General features: G+C 35.9%; 1 protein-coding gene across 2 annotated transcripts in view; it reads left to right on the top strand.

Moving 5' to 3' along the window:
• Hace1 (HECT domain and ankyrin repeat containing E3 ubiquitin protein ligase 1) overlaps positions 1–18015 on the top strand; it is a 112808-nt gene that overhangs the window by 57124 nt on the left and 37669 nt on the right. For both annotated transcript variants that reach the window (XM_085691084.2, XM_085691078.2), the window contains 7 exons: positions 494–644; positions 10317–10651; positions 11119–11187; positions 11414–11501; positions 15575–15686; positions 15783–15880; positions 16037–16124. In XM_085691084.2, the coding sequence (XP_085547210.2) occupies positions 494–644; positions 10317–10651; positions 11119–11187; positions 11414–11501; positions 15575–15686; positions 15783–15880; positions 16037–16124 (941 nt within the window). The remainder of the gene's footprint in view (positions 1–493; positions 645–10316; positions 10652–11118; positions 11188–11413; positions 11502–15574; positions 15687–15782; positions 15881–16036; positions 16125–18015) is intronic.

Below are 18015 nucleotides of genomic sequence, written 5' to 3'. Positions count from 1 at the left end.
TATGGATAGAATGATGGGGCTTCAACCACTGAGTTAAGATGGTTGTATTGTGCATTGACCTAGAATATAGTATTTATACTATTGCTTCTCTTGGGGGAAGTATTTTCAGAGTTGTAAACAATTGGTTGAATTTATAAATATAGTCCTAGAAGTGAACAATTTGCCTTAAAGTTTGTATCCAAAGATTCCTTCTGTTCTGTGGGGGTCATTTTCTTCATAGTTTATGCTATGATCTTTGGTTATATTTTGGGGGCTAAATGATTAGAAATCTATTTATTTGTAACACTATATTTAATAGTATATATTAATACATATTAATATATTTTTTTTCCCCGCAAACTCTTACGTTTTCTAGAATGGTAGGAAATGATCTTACCACAGATAATTCATGAAACAGATGGTTAGTGGGCAAAATCTGCTTTCAAATATGTATTTGAAGATGATTGTGTTTGACTCCACCTAATCTTTTATGTTTTAACTTTTTCATTTTCAGTTTGTCTAGCAATTATGATGCTCAGATGAAGAGCCTTCTAAGGATTGTGAGGATCTTTTGTCATGTCTTTCGAATTGGCCCCTCATCTCCCAGTAATGGCATCGATATGGGCTACAATGGGAATAAAACTCCAAGAAGCCAGGTGTTCAAGGTCAGAGAAGTAGTTGTTAGGAAGGTAGATGTAAAAGAGATGGCTATAACACAGCGTACATTTGTTAATCAAAACCTCAAGGACAGGATGTGTTTGCTTCATAACTTGGTCACATATTTCCCTTCTCATCTCAGTTTAATGAACAGGATTTCATTGGTAAGGTTTTTATATTTTTCTTACAAATATATTGATCCTATTAGTGTTTTTAAGGATAGAGATATTTAGTACCAAAGTATGTGTACTGAATTTCAGGTTTGCTTTCTATTTTGTGTAGTATTAGATATTGAAGCAATAGCCATCTACATGCAGTGCAAACATGTGACTTACTGAGATAATCCTAGCTTATGTTTACTTTTGACCTGGAGACAACACCCCATTAAGTTGATCAGACTAACCTGGTCCTTGTCTGTAGCTTAGGCAGGTCTTGACCTCTCCATCATATGCCCTCCTAAGTAGCTGGGATTATTACAAATTATAGCCACCAGATCTAGCTCAAATGATGAGTTTTAAATGCATAATATAAGCCATCATTTTTAAAGTGTCTTACTAGAAGATAAAGTAATTTGGTTTTGTTCAGTTTTATTATGTATATACTGTGTGTTTGTGTCTGTTATGTATTTTAGAAGAAATGCTACTTTAAAAAAAAGATTTGTTTATTTATTATGTATACAGTGTTCTGCCTGCATGTGTTCCTGCATGCCAGATCTCATTATAGATGGTTGTAAGCCAACATGACTGAACACAACATGGGGAATTGAACTCAGGGCCTCTGGAAGAGCAGCCAGCCAGCACTCTTAACGTCTGAGCAATCTCTTCAACTTCACTACTTTTTCTTAATAGTTCTGTTAACAATTTCTGGGATCACTTTAACAAAGAGTGTTTGGGATTTTTTTAATGATTTATTTATTTATTTATTTATATATTTATGATGTTTTGCCGGCATGCATGTCTTTTTGAAGGTGTTAGATCTCTTGAGATTGGAGTTACAGACTGTTGTGAGTTGCCATGTTGTTGGGAACTAAACCTGGGTCTTCTGGAAGAACAGTCAGTGTTCTTAACCACTGAGCAATCTCTACAGCTGTATTTGGGATATTTAGAAAAATACTTTACATTACTTTGACTGCCTTTCCTTTTTTTTTTTTAAAGATTTATTTATTTTTATTTATGTGTGCTTTATCTGCATGTATGTCTTTATGCCAGAAGAGGGCATCAGATTCCACCGTAGATGGATGTGAGCCACCATGTGGTTGTTGGGAATTGAACTGAGGACCTCTGGAAGAGCAGCCAGTGCTTTAACTTCTGAGCCATTTCTCCAGACCCCTAGGCTGTCTTTTCTAATTCAAGCATACATGTCATTGTTGTTGCCCCTGTCAAATTATAAGTTTATGAATTACCTGCCTATATTTTTTATTAATTTCTTATATAAATTTAGAAAAGACCATGGATTTGATCCTCAGCACATCAAAAAAAAAAAAAACAACCAAGTAGTAACAACAACAACAAAAAGCATAAAAAAGCATGTCTTGTGTACAACAGTGTTCTACCTATGAGTCACGCTCCATGCCTTTTATTTATTATGATTTTTAAGGGTAGTCTTCTTTTTTTTTTTTCTTTTGGTTTTTATGAAACAGTGTTTCTCTGTAGCTTTGGAGCCTGTCCTGGAACTAGCTCTTATAGATCAGGCTGGCCTTGAATTCACAGAGATCTGCCTGCCTCTGCTTTCCAAGTGCTGGGATCAAAGGTGTTCACCACCACCGCCTGGCAGTGGTAATCTTTCTTAAGAGGTTTCTATGTTATAAAATTTACTTTTGAGGTTCATGAAGGCAGCATTCTTGCAACAGTCTTTAGGTTATTACTCCAAATAATAATTTTTTTATGTTGTATCACTTACTTGATTTAAACAGTAAAAAGGTTTACTGTTTATAAAGCAAGTCTGAATTATTGTTATATGTTAAATAATTCTGATCTGTCTTACATGAAATTTTGACATATTTAGATAAGTGGTTTGCAGGTGTCTTGATACTTCATAAAAATTATTTGTGTTTTATTGTTGTTGGATAATGTGTATATTTGAATGCAGTCTTGTGGAAGTCAAAAGGCAACTCTTTCTTTTCCACCTTGCTGTGGGTTCTGGGCATTGAGCTTATGAAGCAAACACTACCTGCTGAGCCGTCTTGTTGGCCAAATCTGCACTCTTGAGTGCTAAGGCTGGGTGTGATAGCCTTTAGAGAGGAATGTCTAAGTGTCTGTCTGTACGTTTCTCCCTCCCCACTTTTCAAAATCAGAACAGAAAAGATAATATTGGTCTATACATATTTGTTCCTTTTTACATATTTGGTTTTTTTTTTCTTTACCCCCCTCTCTTGTGCCACCTTCTGGAAGAAGGAAATAAGCCCTTTTTTTTTTCATTCAAATTGACTTTCCATGTGCTGTTTTCTTTAGTTAGGATCGACAGTTTACTATTTCTGTAACATACCGACCCAAGTGAATGATCTGCTATTTTGTCAGTGCTGTCTTAAGTGAGTTGCTCCATATCATATCCTATAGAGTTCCTGCTATATTCTGGCATTGCTCACTGTGTTAGGACAGTTTCTACACCTGACTACTTACTACTCTTGTGTAATGATAAAAATAAAATCATAGTAGGTATAGGCAATGATCATTGTTCTCAGTATTGATTTTTTCATTATTCTTGAAATCTGAGTTTCTCTTGCTAATTGATTCTGTAAGCACATATATAACACTTGTTTTAATGCTAGTTTTCTACATAGTACAGGTTCAACTGTAAAAAGTATGCTAAAGATGTTTTCCACCTTGTCTCTTTTCAGTGTTTTAAATACATGACCTCACATATGCTAGATGACATGATTTTTTCTTTGTTTAATGAAATACAGACTTTGTGTTTTGTCATATTTATGGGCTTTCTTTCCTTTTATTTTTATTTTGCTGTAGTGAAAAATGAACTCAACACCTCATGTTTTAGGCAAGTGCTCTATCATTCATCTATATACTGATTATTTGTTTAACTTTTTAAAATATTTTTTCATACAGTGTTTTGATCATGTTGCCTCCCAGCTCCTCCCAGATCCCCCACCTCCCTAGCCACCAACTTTATGTTCATTATCTTATTTCTCCCTTCCTTCTTCTCCCTCTTTCTCAAATGAAAATCAATAAATGAATAAGAGAAAACATTATAGAACAAAACCAAAAAGGTCCCCTACCCCCCAAAAACAAAAGCATAACCAAGTTTGTTGATTGTTGGTCAACTCCTCCTGGTCACGAGGCCTGTCCTGAAGTGTGGTTGATACACCTAATGACATTCAATTGTGAAACTGATTTTCCCTTTCACACCAAGTACCAATTACAGATAGCTTCTTGGTTCGGGTTGGAACCCCATGTCCACTTTCTGTCAATGCTCACACCGTGTCTGGTTTATACCTATGTAAAGGCTTGTATGTGCTGCTGCATTCCCTGAGTTCAAGTGTCTATGAGTCTTTTTCTGTCTGAAAGACACTTTCCTTGGAATCATCGATGAACATTGGCTCCAAGTATTTTCATCTCCTCTTTTGGACAGATCGATGAACTTCGAGGGGAGGGGTTTGATGAAGACATCCCATTAAGACTGAGTTCTCCAAAGTCTCTCTCTATTTCTCTCTCTCTCTCTCTCTCTCTCTCTCTCTCTCTCTCTCTCTCTCTCTCTGTACGTTGTTCAGCTGTGAGTCTGTTAATTCCCATCTATTGCAAGAAGAAGCTTCTCTGGTGAGGGTTGAGTAAGACACTGAATTTATGAGTATCAATCTTTCAATTTTTGCTTTTATTTTTTTTAGCTTACGTATTTTTTTGCCTTTTACTGAAAATAGATTTTTTTCCTCATATAATATATCTGATTTCTGTTTTTATTACTATATCTCTGTGGTAGAGCTTGAAGACAAGGATAGTGATAGTTCTTTTATTATTCAAGATTGTTTTAGCTATGCTGTGTGTGTGTGTGTGTATTTCCTTATGAAGCTGAAAATTGCCTTTTCAAGATCTGTGAAGAATTACGTTGGAATTTTTATGGGGATTACATTGAGTCTGTAAATTGCTTTTAGTAGGATGGCTATTTTTACTATGTTAATCCTACTGATCCATGACCATGGGAGATCATTCCATCTTTTGGTATCTTCATCTTCTTATTTCAGTGACTTGATGTTTTTATCATACAAGTCTTTGACTTGCTTGATTAGAGATATCCTAAGACTTTTTATATTATTTGAGGCTACTGTAAAAAGTGTTTCTCTGACTTCTTTCTTAGACTGTTTATGATTTGTATATAGGAGTGCTAACTTTTTTTGTATATAGGATATATTTTTGTATTTGTATATAATTTGTATATAGGAGAGCTAACTTTGCTGAAAGTGTTTTTCAGCTGTAGGAGTTTACTTGTGGAGTTTTTGGGTTCACTTATGTATACTATCGTATCATCTGTGAATAAAGATACATCCACTTTTTCTTTTCCAGTTTATGTCCCCTTGATTTCTTTTAGTTGTCTTACTGCTCTAGCTAGATCTTCAATTACTATATTAAATAGACATGGAGTGTAGTAAAGGGTCCACTTGTTTTTCCTGGCTGCCCGGCTAACTAACCCCGAAATAACCACACAGAAGCTGTATTAATTAAATCACTACTTGTTCCATTAGCTGTAGCTTCTTACTGAATAAATCTTACATCTTAATTTAACCCATCTCCATTAATCTGTGCATCACACACAAGGTCGTTGCCTACCAGCAAAGTGTCAGCATGGCTATCTCCAGCGACTCCATGGCATCTCCCTGACTCTGCCTTCTTCCTCCCAGCATTTCATTTAGTTTTCCCTGCCCAACTCTGTTCTTTTGCCCTATCATAGGCCAAGACAATTTCTTTATTCGTTAACCAATTAAAGCAATACATAGACAGAAGGACCTCCTACACCAAATGGAGAGAGTGGGTGACCTTCTCTTGTTCCTTATTTTAGTGCAACTGCTTTGAGTTTCTCTCCATTTAATTTGTTGTTGGCTATGGGCTTGCTGAAAACCCTTGTATCCCTAATCTTTCCAAGACTTTTATCATGAAGTAGTGTTAGATTTTGTCAAAGGCTTTTTCTTTCTGCATCTAATGAAATGATCATGTTTTTTTTTCTGTTTATGTTTATCAATTTACATATGTTGAACTATTCCTGTATCTCTGAGATGAAGGCTATTTGATCATGGTGGGTGTTATTTTTGATGTGTCCTTGATTGGTTTGCAAGTATTTAAAAATGAAAATATCTTAAAAATAAAATGCCATAGTGTCTTAGTTGGGTTTTTACTACTGTAAAGAGACACCATGACCATGGTAACTTTTGTAAAGCAAGACATTTAATTAGAATGGCTCGCTTACAGTTTCAGAAGTTCAGCCAATTATCATCATGTTGGTGATACATATAGTGATTGCAGGCAGAAGTGGTACAGGAAAAATAGCCAGGATTCCTGCATTTTAAAGGCAACAGGAAGTCAACTAAAAGTCATACTGTTAGAAGCCTAAGCAGTAGTGATCCCAAAGTCTGTCGCCACAGTGATAACACTTCCTCCAACAAGGGCACAGCTCCTTTACTGCCACTCCCCTTGGGTGCCATTTTCTTTCAAACCACCACATATAGAAATTAAGTATTAACTACTAAAGTTTCTGTTACTCTTTATACAGCTTTATGAATGAACTTTGGCATCTTTGAGTGATGGGAAATCATGTAATTTCTTGTGTATAAAGATAAAGTAGAAACTGTATGTTGCTATCCAACTTCATACATCCAACATCACAACATTCGTTGTGGGGTTGTCAAGTTGTAACCTTGGAATTGCTGATTCACTGTAATGTTAGACTGGAAACTAAATTCTGTCTAAGGCAGCAGTTGATTCCTATTTGCAGTCTCTTTAATTGTATACCCTGGCATGTCAGTTCATTGTTAGGATTAAGCAGTGGCCTTCCGTTAGGACTGAGTGTGTTTCTAGGCCTTTAGTAGTTATCTGATTTATTTTGAAGGCCTTAGAGTTAATCTTAACACTTTACCATTCTTTCAGTGTCTAGCACCTTTGCAATAGTTGAGGGAGAATTTTGTGTTTGTTGTTGGACCAGTGAGTGTAGGGAAGAGAGTTAGGTTTCTTATGTGTTATTATTCCCCTCTCTTCCTATGAATAGTAAGTTGTGACTTTTAATAGTTTCATAGAATTGTAAGTTAGAAAAAGATTCTCAGAAGCCATTTTTTTGGTTGTAGCATTTGACGTTATCTATTTGATAACAGGATTTGAAAGTGCTATGATATTCATTAAGTTAGTTTTTCTGTCAGATTTCGATTTCGCTTCAGCCTATCTTGATTAAAAAAAGTTTCCCGTTAAGCTTAGAGTTATGTGTATGTCATATATAATGTGTAATATTCTTAGTGTGTACTTTAAAGTTGTTTGTGAATCACATGATTATGTCATATCACTATTGTGTGTGTAGAAATGTAATTTTGTGGTGAGCAGTTATTTTGATAATGCTTGATATTCCTGTTATCATTGATTTTTTCTTTTAAAATTATTTTATATGTATGGATGGTTTGTCTGCACATATGTCTGGGTACCACACACATACCTGGTACACAAAGAGTGCAGTAGAGGGTGTTGGATCCTCTGGAACTGGAGTTGCAGATGTCTGAGTCACCATGTGGGTGCTGGGAACCGAACCTGAATCCTCTTTATGTCTGCCAGTGCTCTTACCTGCTGAGCCAGCTCAATAGCCCCAGTTCATCGTTTTTAGTAGCAGCTGGTATATGCACTTTGTATCTAGTATATTTTATTATCCATAAGTAAGTGTTGCAAGTCCCGTAGCAATGGGATACAGTAGTTCACTTACTATTTTATGCTACGAGACAGGCAGTGTACCACAGAGCTTCACTCAGTCCAGTGCTTTACTTATGCTTTAGTATAGTTAGTCATTATTTCCAGTGTTCACTCTTGTGACTAGCAATTGACTTCTCTTTTTAGATAATTCCTTAGGTAAAGTCCTGTCTGGGATGGGATTTGGCTTTATTGTATGTATGACCTAAATACAGTAAGATGATACAAAGGGGGAAAGAATAACAAAAATAGAAAAGCACCAAATGATTTTATTTTTTCTTCCATTTAAAAAAATTCTAGTTTTTTAATATTTTTGTCATGGTCATTTTGTTAGAGGCCAGTTACCCTTTTCTTTTCTTGCAGCACTTGACAGATCCCTGTTTTTCTACTCAGAAGTTCCCTTCTGCAGGAAAATTAAGCAGTTTGCTGACATAATGAGACTATATAGATGGTTTGATGTTTGATCATGAATAAAAGCTCTTGAATTGTGATGAGAACCCTAAGATATTTTCAGTGATAGTCTCATGTTTGTGTCAGCTGGTTCTTTCTTAAACATTGGGGATCCTAAATATTCCAACCATAAAACTAAGTGTTGAAAACCCAGCCTTCTAGGTGAGAGGGTAGTCATTTCAGCTTCATTGTAGGTAAAATTAATTTCATTAAAAAGAAGATACTTTGGTTTCATTCGTACGTGGAGTATAGTATTTATTGAGTCAGTGAATTAGGCTTTTGTTCAGTGCAGTTCTTATAACTTAATTTTAATTTTTTGTTTAATGTACAAAAATAGGAATGAGTTAATTATTTGCAAATTCAGTAAGTAAAATTCTCAGCTTACAGAAAGCTGAAGAAAAGCGAGAAAGGGGCTGTGGTGCGGGTACTGTTATTAATAGATATTGTGAAGCTTTTCTTGGCAGAGCAGGCTGTTTAAACATCTTCTGAGATTGGAAATATGGATGTTTAGTCTCTTTCCATGATGGTTCCCGAAGTCAAGATGACTTAGTTGTTATTTTTTAGGTGAGGTATTGTAAGGGTAGGTCTTTCTTAAATGCTTGGTCCAATTTGTAGTATCTGTAATTACTCAGTGTTCAAAGTAAGATTAAATGTTCACTTGGAGAAAGACAACTAATTTTTTTTTAGACAGGGTTTTTCTGTGTAGTCCTGGCTGTCCTGGAACTCACTCCATAGACCAGCCTTGCTTGAAACTCACAGAGATTCACCTGCCTCTGCTTCCCGAGTGCTGGGATTAAATGCAGGCATGTGCCACCACCACCTGGCTACAGCTAATTCACAATAGGAATATTTAACATCATATACTACATGTAGTTGTTATACTACAACAGGCTGTTACCCTGTGCTCCCTTCCAGTAGTTGGGAATATGTATTTTTGTGCACTTTATAAACTAATTGTTATGGGTCATTTGTATTTCACCTCTGGTATTTGTTCTGTATGACATGGTTTAAACAATAAAATGTATATATGATTATCTCAAAGAAAGACATTCACTCTTCTCAGCAGGAATATTCAGTTTTTAGAAGTAAGATTCAGTTTATCTCCAGCTTTTTGTCTTAATCTCGTGCACTTGAGAAATGAATGCAGGAGGATCTGGAATTCAAGGTTGTCTTGGTTACGTTTGTAGTTTGAAGCCATCCTAGGACTCTGTTTCAAAATCTAGAAGAAGGAGAACAACAGTAGTAATTTGCTAAGGACTAGGTAGAGATGCAGAATAGTCCAGTGTGCTTAGTGTGCTTGAGCTGCTAGGTTTGATTGCGCGTGGTGGGGGAACATTCCCACAATATTCTAGTCTGTCCTTTTTTCCTTTAATGTTGAACACACATTTTAAAATTTTATTACATTTTTTATTGTGTGTTTACACATATGTGCATGTATCTGTGTGTGTGTGTTAAGGTTTGTGTGTAGAGATCAGAAGACAACCTTTAGGGTCAGTTCTCTCCTTCATATGTGTCCTAGGGATTGGATGCATGTTGTCAGGCTCGGTGGCAAGTGCCTTAATTTGCTGAGCCATCTTCCTGTTTTCCTTGATAGTTCAGGCATTGTATTTCTTTTCTTAAAAATTACTGGTTATTGGAGCTAGAGAGATGACTCAGCAGCTAAGAGCAGAAGATTCAGGTTCAATTTCCAGCAGCCATATGGTGGTTATCTGTGAGTCCAGTCCCAGGGGATCTGACGACCTCTTCTGGCTTCACTGGGCACTGCATGCACATGGTGCATACGCATACCCACACTAAAGTAACAGGATAATTCTAAAAATTGCTAATTACTAGAAGTGGATATTTTAATATATAGATATCTGTAGTATGTCCCACTTAATAATTTCATATGATAAATTATAAAAATATAGGAATACTTTTCAAGAAGCACTGTGAATGGTTCATTAGTTCTTTTGAATTTTCAGGTTTTCAAATTAAAATAATATTTTTTGTTTGAGAGTTGTTGACATCATGATAATAAATGTTAAGGGATTATGAAAGTAATAAGCAGCTTAAAATATGTATCTGAAAATGAATGATTGTTTACAAATCTTTCTTAGATCTTATTTTCCTTTTTTCTAAGGAATAATACACATACAAGTTTTTCTGTAAATGAATACATTTATTTATTTAACATATATGTACTTGTATTACTTGTAAGCTTCCCAAGTCATATAGATGTAGGAATATAAAATTATCTGGAATAAATTTCTTATCCTCTCCATTTGGATGTGAAGTTTTAGTTTTTGTCTTTAAAACATCATGAACTTTAAGAATGTTACTTAAAAAGCCCCTTTCTTTTCTTTTTAGCCTTTGGAATTGCTTTGGCACTCATTAGATGAGTGGTTAGTTTTAATAGCCACAGAATTAATGAAAAACAAAAAGGACTCAACGGATATCACTTCTATTTTACTGAAACAAAAAGGCCAGGATCAAGGTGCCGCTTCCATTTCACCATTTGAACCTTCAGGACCTGGGAACTGTGAACACCTGTCCGTGGGCACAGGGGAGTCCCAGCCAGATGTGCTTGCAGGGAGTCAGGAAGCCAGCGCAGACTGTCAGGATGTTGTTGCTATGACAGCCAACCGACTAAGCGCTGTCATTCAAGCGTTTTACATGTGCTGCTCCTGTCAGATGCCTCCAGGGTAGGAAAGTTTTGACTTAATACTCTTTTTCTTTGGTAGATGAAGAAAAGCTGCAATAATTTTGTAATTTCAGTGAAAGCAAATGTAATTTGCTGGTTTTTTAGGCTCTGTTCTTGTTTTGTTTTCGGATACTCATTACACTAATACAAACCTAGTAAAACTATTTAAATTTTGAAAGTATATACATTTACTTTTATGTAAATTTGTGAATGCTACTACAAAAAGATCTGCAGAAAATTTTACAAAAAATTCTAGAAGTCACTTGTTTCTACCATTTGTTAATAACAAGTTTCCTGTGTTACTCCATTGTACATATTGACTGGGTGACCTCAGTTGATAAGGAAGATGTGTATCTAAGTTCTTACTTTTGGTCTAGGAGCTAGTTCCACTTAGTATGTATTTATTGGATTTAGATATTATATTGCCAACTTTATACATTCTGATTGCTTTTTCCCTTCCACACCCAGAATGACTTCTCCCCGTTTCATTGAATTTGTGTGCAAACATGATGAAGTGCTAAAATGCTTTGTGAATAGGTAAGACTTTCTGGGATTCTTAGACTATCTTGGCAGCCTTTTCTCTACTTATACATATTCATTTAAACAGAAAAAAAATTAACTTTGTTACTACTCAAAATGTGCTCATTAACAAAATTATAGCAAGTAGAAACAAATATATTCTTTCCTTCTACTTCAACATTGTATATCTGAATTTGCCTTTCACTCAATGATGATTATTGTTCTTTCTATTTTTTTCTTTTAGAAATCCCAAAATTATATTTGACCATTTTCACTTTCTTCTTGAGTGTCCTGAGTTGATGTCGAGGTTCATGCATATCATAAAAGCACAGGTACAAATTTTCTTTATCTTATTGTTAATATAATGAAATAAAATATTTTTCTTTTTATAAAATTATTTATATATTTTTTAATTTTAAAATTCAGGTTTTTTTGTTTTATTTTATTTATTTATTTATTTATTTTTTGCTTTGTCTAACTAGGGTTTCTCTGTGTAACAGTCCTACCTGGCTGTCCCAAAGCTTACTCTGTAGGTCAGGCTGCCTCCCTAGTGCTGAGACTAAAGGAAAATACCTCCACTGCCTGGCTAAAATTCTGTTATTTTTTTTAAAAATGTTATTTCATTATTTTGCACATATGGATATTTTGTATGCCTGTATGTCTGTGTACGTGTGGTGCCTGATATTGTGGAGAGCAGAAGCGGGTATTAGATCCTTTAGACTGGAGTCACAGACTGCATGTGGGTGCTGGGAATTGAACCCTGCTCCTCTTAACCTCTGAACCATTTCTCCAGCCCTCTGAGATTAATTTTCAGATTCTGAATTCTCATTAGTAATTTTACTTTAAACTTCTTTTGTTTTCAAAGGGGCTTTAAAAAAATTATTTTGGTGAGTGTTTTTGCCTGCGTGTGTGTAGAACACATGAATACAGCATACCTGGAGGCCAGAGGAGGGCGTTGGAGTCTCTGGGGCTGGAATTATAGGACAGCGTTAGCCACCATGTGGCTAATCAAACTGAGGTCTTATAGAGGAAGAGGAGCCAGTGATCTCAATCACTAAGCTATCTTTTCAGACCTTCAAAGAGAATTGTAACTAAATATAACAGGGAAGATAATAAATGAATCTTTAAGTTAGTAATTATCATATTACTAGGCTCTTTTAAGAGAAGAGATTTCTTTGGGTGTTGTGGTGAGGGGAGATTTCAAAAAAAGGAAATAGATTTTTAAGTGGCTCTGAAAAACTTGGACAGTGTGTGAAATTTTGAGTGAAAAAGGATGAGGATCAGTGCATGAAAATAGGGCAGCACGAAACACGGTGCTGACTGCAGCAGAAATCCGTTATGAAGGGTAGATTTTGATCATATGCTATGAGCTTTGATTGAGAGGTTAAAGTCTTACTTGTTTGCTGGACTGTTTGTGAATCCCACCAGTCGAGAATAAGACCACTATCACATTGAAAGCCAAGTCTGAAGCGCATGCTTTAATCAGATACTGGCCAGGTAGATGCTCTGGCCAGATCCGTCTCTAGGCTTCGAGAAGATGGCCCCAAATCAGGTTTTTCAGCAGCTTGCGTAGTTCCCATTAGGGAAATACATCAGATCCAATCAGGGGCAAGCATACATCCTGAAGTACCTCCAGCCTCCATTCAAATAGGGGCAAGCATACATCCTGATGTATTTCCTGCCTGTTAACCTCCTGCCCACAGGTGATCAAGCCCGTCTGGTGCAGACGGGTCAAACAAACTTGTTTAGAGGAGTGAAAAACGTGTGGCTTGTTATCTCCCATGAACACTAGCCTCAGGATTTCAGGAACTGTCTGTCCTTGGACAAGGGGCTTGCAGATAAGAGGCAATTTTCTTTCAGGGATCTCTTAGGCATAGTAATTAAAACTTAAAATGTAATTTTGGCTCTCATAGGAGTAACTTTGTACCAGGAAAATAAGATAATCCTGGCAACATATAATATTCTCTCTCTCTCTCTCTCTCTCTCTCTCTCTCTCTGTCTGTCTGTTTGTCTCTCTCACACACACCCACTCACACAGATTTCAGAACCTCTCCTTAATAGTATTTGCACAGACTGGGTGGTGGTGCACCCAGCACTCACGAGTGAGTTCAAGGTCAGCCTGGTCAACAGAGCTAGTTCCAGGACAGCTAGGGCTGTTACACAGAGAAACCCTGTCTCAAAAAACCAAAAAAAGAAGAAAAAGTATTTGTACAGAAATATATATATTTCCTTTTTAACCACTGGTCATCTGGAAAGCACAAATGGAAGAAGTTGGCTGTTCTTTAGAAAAGGTAGTTAGTATTATTAATTGTTACTTTTCCTGTTGTTGCAAGAAAAAACCCTGACAGAAAGCAGCTTAAGAAAGAAAGGGTCTTAGGGATGCCTTTGCTGTGATAAAGCACCATGACTAAAGCAAGTTGGAGAGGTAAGAACTTACTTGGCTTACACTTCCACATTGCTGTTCACCACTGAAGGAAGCCAGGACAGGAACTCAAGCAGGGCAGGACTGGAGGCAGCAGCTGTTGCAGAGGCCAGGGAGGGATGTTGCTTACTGGCCTGTTCCTCGTGGCTTCCTCAGAACTTTTCCTATGGAATTTAGGACTACTAGCCCAGGGGTGGCACCACCCACAACGGGCTGGGCCAACTCCATTGACACTAATTAAGAAAATGGCCTACAGGCCTCCTACAGCCAGATCTTATTGAGGTATTTTCTCAGTTAAGTCCCTCCTTTGAAGTGACTCTAGCATGTGTCAAGTTGATAAAAAAAAATATGAAAAAGAAAACTTCAAGTATATTGTACATTTCACTGTTTATTAATAGTGGTTATATACACAGATGTTCACATAGTAACACACACATACATACACACACATAAAATCCATGTGTGTTACTCAAAAAATATTTAGCTTAAAAACTAACATTTAGTTTATCTTGAAACCCAATATTTAGTATAACTAAAATGAAGAGCTTTTATGGTGTCTTGAAACCTGCTGGAAAAATGTCCTCCTTTGGGTGTTGTCTGTACTGGATGCATTAGGAGTGCACCTGAGTAGCAGTCCATACTGGAGTACACATAACCAATCCAGGAGGGATTTTGAGGTGGTTCTGAGGTTTCTTATGCATTGTTTGGAGAGAGGTGTGTGTGTGTATACTGTGTGCAGATGAAGAACAAGGTTGTCAAGAGCAGTTTCAGAAGGGATATGTGCACAGGCAGAATGAATAGGGTTCCAGACTGAAGTATCTCCTGTACTTGATCATCTCACTCCTGTTGATTATCTGCTCGGTTCACTTTCCCATTCCTTTCTCCTTCAGCATGTTAGGGTTGCAGCTACAGTTATGCTGGTACCTCTGCTGCATCTTCCAAAGGGACCCAGTGTCACCTTCTGTGCTTTTCTCTTTGTCCTCCTTACATTGATGTGCCTGTTTTCCTGTGTCCTGAGCAAGTTCTTCCCAACTTTAAATCATAGTTCTAACTGTGATCCTGCAAAGCCTCTGTCCTCATCCTTTGATTAATTTCCGTTGTTAGTGGCTTTGCTTGTCCCTGTTGAGAACTTGGTATTGTGTACATATTATATTCTGTATTACCTCAACTTTTTAGCTATGTCAAGCAGTTTTCATCTGAAATTAAAATCTCAACTACTCTTATGTACTCAAATGACCTGCAACATTTGCATATAGTAGATATTTAATATTAATTTCTGATTAATCATAAAATCAGGGATTATTTGAGTTTGCTTTCCATGACAAATGAGTGAGTATAGTATAATTTTCAAGAGTTCTTTATCTTTTTAGGGTAAACAAAGGGGAGGCTGAAAGACAATAAAATGGTATCTGTTGTCTTAATTCCTAAGAAAAGAAATAAGAATGAACTAGGCATAAAAGATTAGTTTAAAAATAGTTTATTTGTGTGTATATGTGTGTATTGTCATGCGCATGTGAGTACTGGTTCCTGTGGAAGCCAGAAGAGGACACTGAGTCCCTTAAGGTTGGAACAGCAGGCATTTGTGAGCTGTCTGGTAGGGGTTTTGGGGATCTAACTCAGGTTCTCTGTAAGAACTGTATGCTCTTAACTACTGAGCTATATCTCAAGTTCGAAAGTTTAATATTTAAAAAATTAAATGAAACAGTCAGTATAATTTTTCTGGGTGTGAAAATGTATATGTATTATTTGACTTAAAAGATTTAGAGTATGTTACATATCTGATATTAAGTTCTTTGATGTAATTTATCAGTTTTTGTTGAAAACATAGGAATTAAAAATACATTAGGCAAAATATTTTAATTAAGATCACTTCTTTGTGAATATTTATTGAAAAGTTAGAACATTAATGATTGCATTTTTTTAATCTGGTAATTAGGTGGTTTAAATACTGATAATGTATTTTTATTATCACTTTTGGAGTAGCCGTTTAAAGATCGCTGTGAATGGTTCTATGAACATTTGCACTCAGGACAGCCAGATTCAGACATGGTGCACAGGCCAGTGAATGAAAATGATATTCTCCTGGTTCACAGAGGTATGTTTAACAAAGAAACTGATAAATAGATAAGCCATAACGTAGTTGTTATTATAAGTTTCAATATGTTAAAATTAACCAATGCTACATATTTAGATTCTATTTTTAGGAGTAGCTGTGAAATTGTATCAAAAGCAAATTGTGCAAAACTAAAGCAGGGGATTGCTGTACGATTTCATGGAGAGGAAGGCATGGTGGGTATATAAAATGTCATAACACACTTACAGAGTTTAATATTGACCTGATACGTGCAGTAATTGAATTTCTTTTCAATTTTGTTATAATTTAAGAGAAAATGTCTAAGTGCAGTATATTTCTGTTGTTGCTAAATTTTATCTTCTTGAATTTAGGGTCAAGGTGTTGTGCGTGAGTGGTTTGATATTCTGTCTAATGAGATAGTCAATCCTGACTATGCCCTGTTTACCCAGTCAGCAGATGGTAAGTTGTGTAGTCTAGACCTTTCTGTGACTGAGTTTTGTCTTCGAGTCTTTTAATAGCTCTGTTGTCTTGGTGGATGTTGCCATGTCAGAAGAGAAAACTGAGTTTTCTCTTGGAGTTTTGTCCTTACATAGCTTTCTCCTAAACAGTTTCCAAATGCTTGTCTCAAGGCCCGGAAAATTTCTCTTTAGAACTTTAAAATTTACTCAATTTAAGGTTTTTTGTTACTGTATTATTACTTTTAGTTGATATTTTCTTGTATAAAATGATAGTAGATGTACTTTAAAAAGTCTTTATTTGGAATAATAAATGCACTATTTGCATTTCCAAGTTGTAAAGTGTATTGATCATGAAACTCTAGTCCAGTATTTATGATGTTTCATATTAATTCATTTATTCATACTGGCTTTATTTTTAGTTCTTTTAAGAGATCAAAATTAGGCAGCTAAAAATCATTGCACTTGGACTGAAGAGATGGCTCAGCCATTAAAGACTAGGCACACAACTAAAAATAAAAAGCATGTACTTAACCATATAATAAGATGAAGCACTGTTTGTGGAGATGATTCTTGTTACCTATATAAAGATAAAATTTAATACTGTAAACTAAATGCTAATGGCTACCAACTCATTTTGAGAAGAATATCTGCGAGCTAGCTAACTTAATAAAAACATATTTGAAGTGAAGATGGGATTTCAATTTTCAAATGCTTTGTATGTTTGCTTATTTCTCTTGAAAATATTCTTTCCCCAGTATTTGCACTTTTGAAAGAAGAGATTGTCTTACTATTTATAACTTCTGCAACCAAAGTAGCAGCAAGTGCCTGTTTAATGAGAAGAGTTAGGGGAGGCACCAGGATGGGCTATAGGGAAGGCAGGAGGCTGTAGGCATGTATCTGTTCAACAGTATCTTTGACACACTTGCAGCAATGGAAATTACTTAGGGATGTGGAACTGCCTGCTTCAACTCTGTAACCTGTCTCTGATTGTTTGCTGTGATGTGAATTTAGTGTTGGTGATTTTTTGTGACGAGTTCAGTAAAACAACAAGTTTAATTGTGTAGGCCTAGTTTTCAAAGCTGGAGTCAGCACAGATGCACTTCCTAACTGAAGTGAGTGAGACCAGAGTGTCTGTGACTGGACAGACTAAGATTGGAGTTTGTTCATTTTATAATTCATAGACATCTTCTCTCGGTGGTCATAGTGTTTATATCTTAAAATTCAGCAAAATATTCCCTGTTATTAGGTATGGTTGTTATGAAGGAATTACATTTGGGATTTAAGAATTCTTGATGTAGGGAATGTTTAGGTAGACCTAATGTATATAGTATTGTAAAAACAAAACTTAATTTTCTTATCAAATTAAGATAGAGACACAATGTAGTTTAGTAGTTAAGAGTTTGGCCTCTGCAATAATAGTAGATGTGACTCCTGACTCACTTTCTTTCCTGTGAATATTGGGCCAGGAGCGTAATCTTTGTGAACCTTAAACATTTTTTTTTTAAATCATGATGGTAATCTGTGTTTTAGAATATGAATTTGGTTAGGTGATACGTGAAAACACAGCTCAGTCCCCAACACAAAGAGAGTGGGAAGTAAATATTAGGTGTTCTTACTTTTATTTTTGAAATAATTTCTTATCCAGTAGGATTTCTATCTTGAGAAATGTTCACTATTTCTTAAAAATATTTCAATAAACTTATTTGTTTGAAAAAATAGTTTTTGGTTTTGTTTTTCAAGGCAGGTTTTTCTGCTTAGCCCTGGCTGTCCTGGAACTCGCTCTGTAGACAGGGCCTCAAACTCATGGAGATCCTCTTGCCCCTGCCTCCCAAGTACTGGGATAAAAGGTGTGTGCCACCACCACTCAACTTAAAATTTTCTGGATTTTTAAA

Source organism: Myodes glareolus, chromosome 1 (genome assembly GCF_982192425.1).
Source record: "Myodes glareolus chromosome 1, mMyoGla1.1, whole genome shotgun sequence".
Lineage (NCBI taxonomy): Eukaryota > Metazoa > Chordata > Mammalia > Rodentia > Cricetidae > Myodes > Myodes glareolus.
The sequence above is the reverse complement of the archived record's forward strand: the minus strand, read 5'-3'. Positions and strand labels throughout refer to the sequence as shown.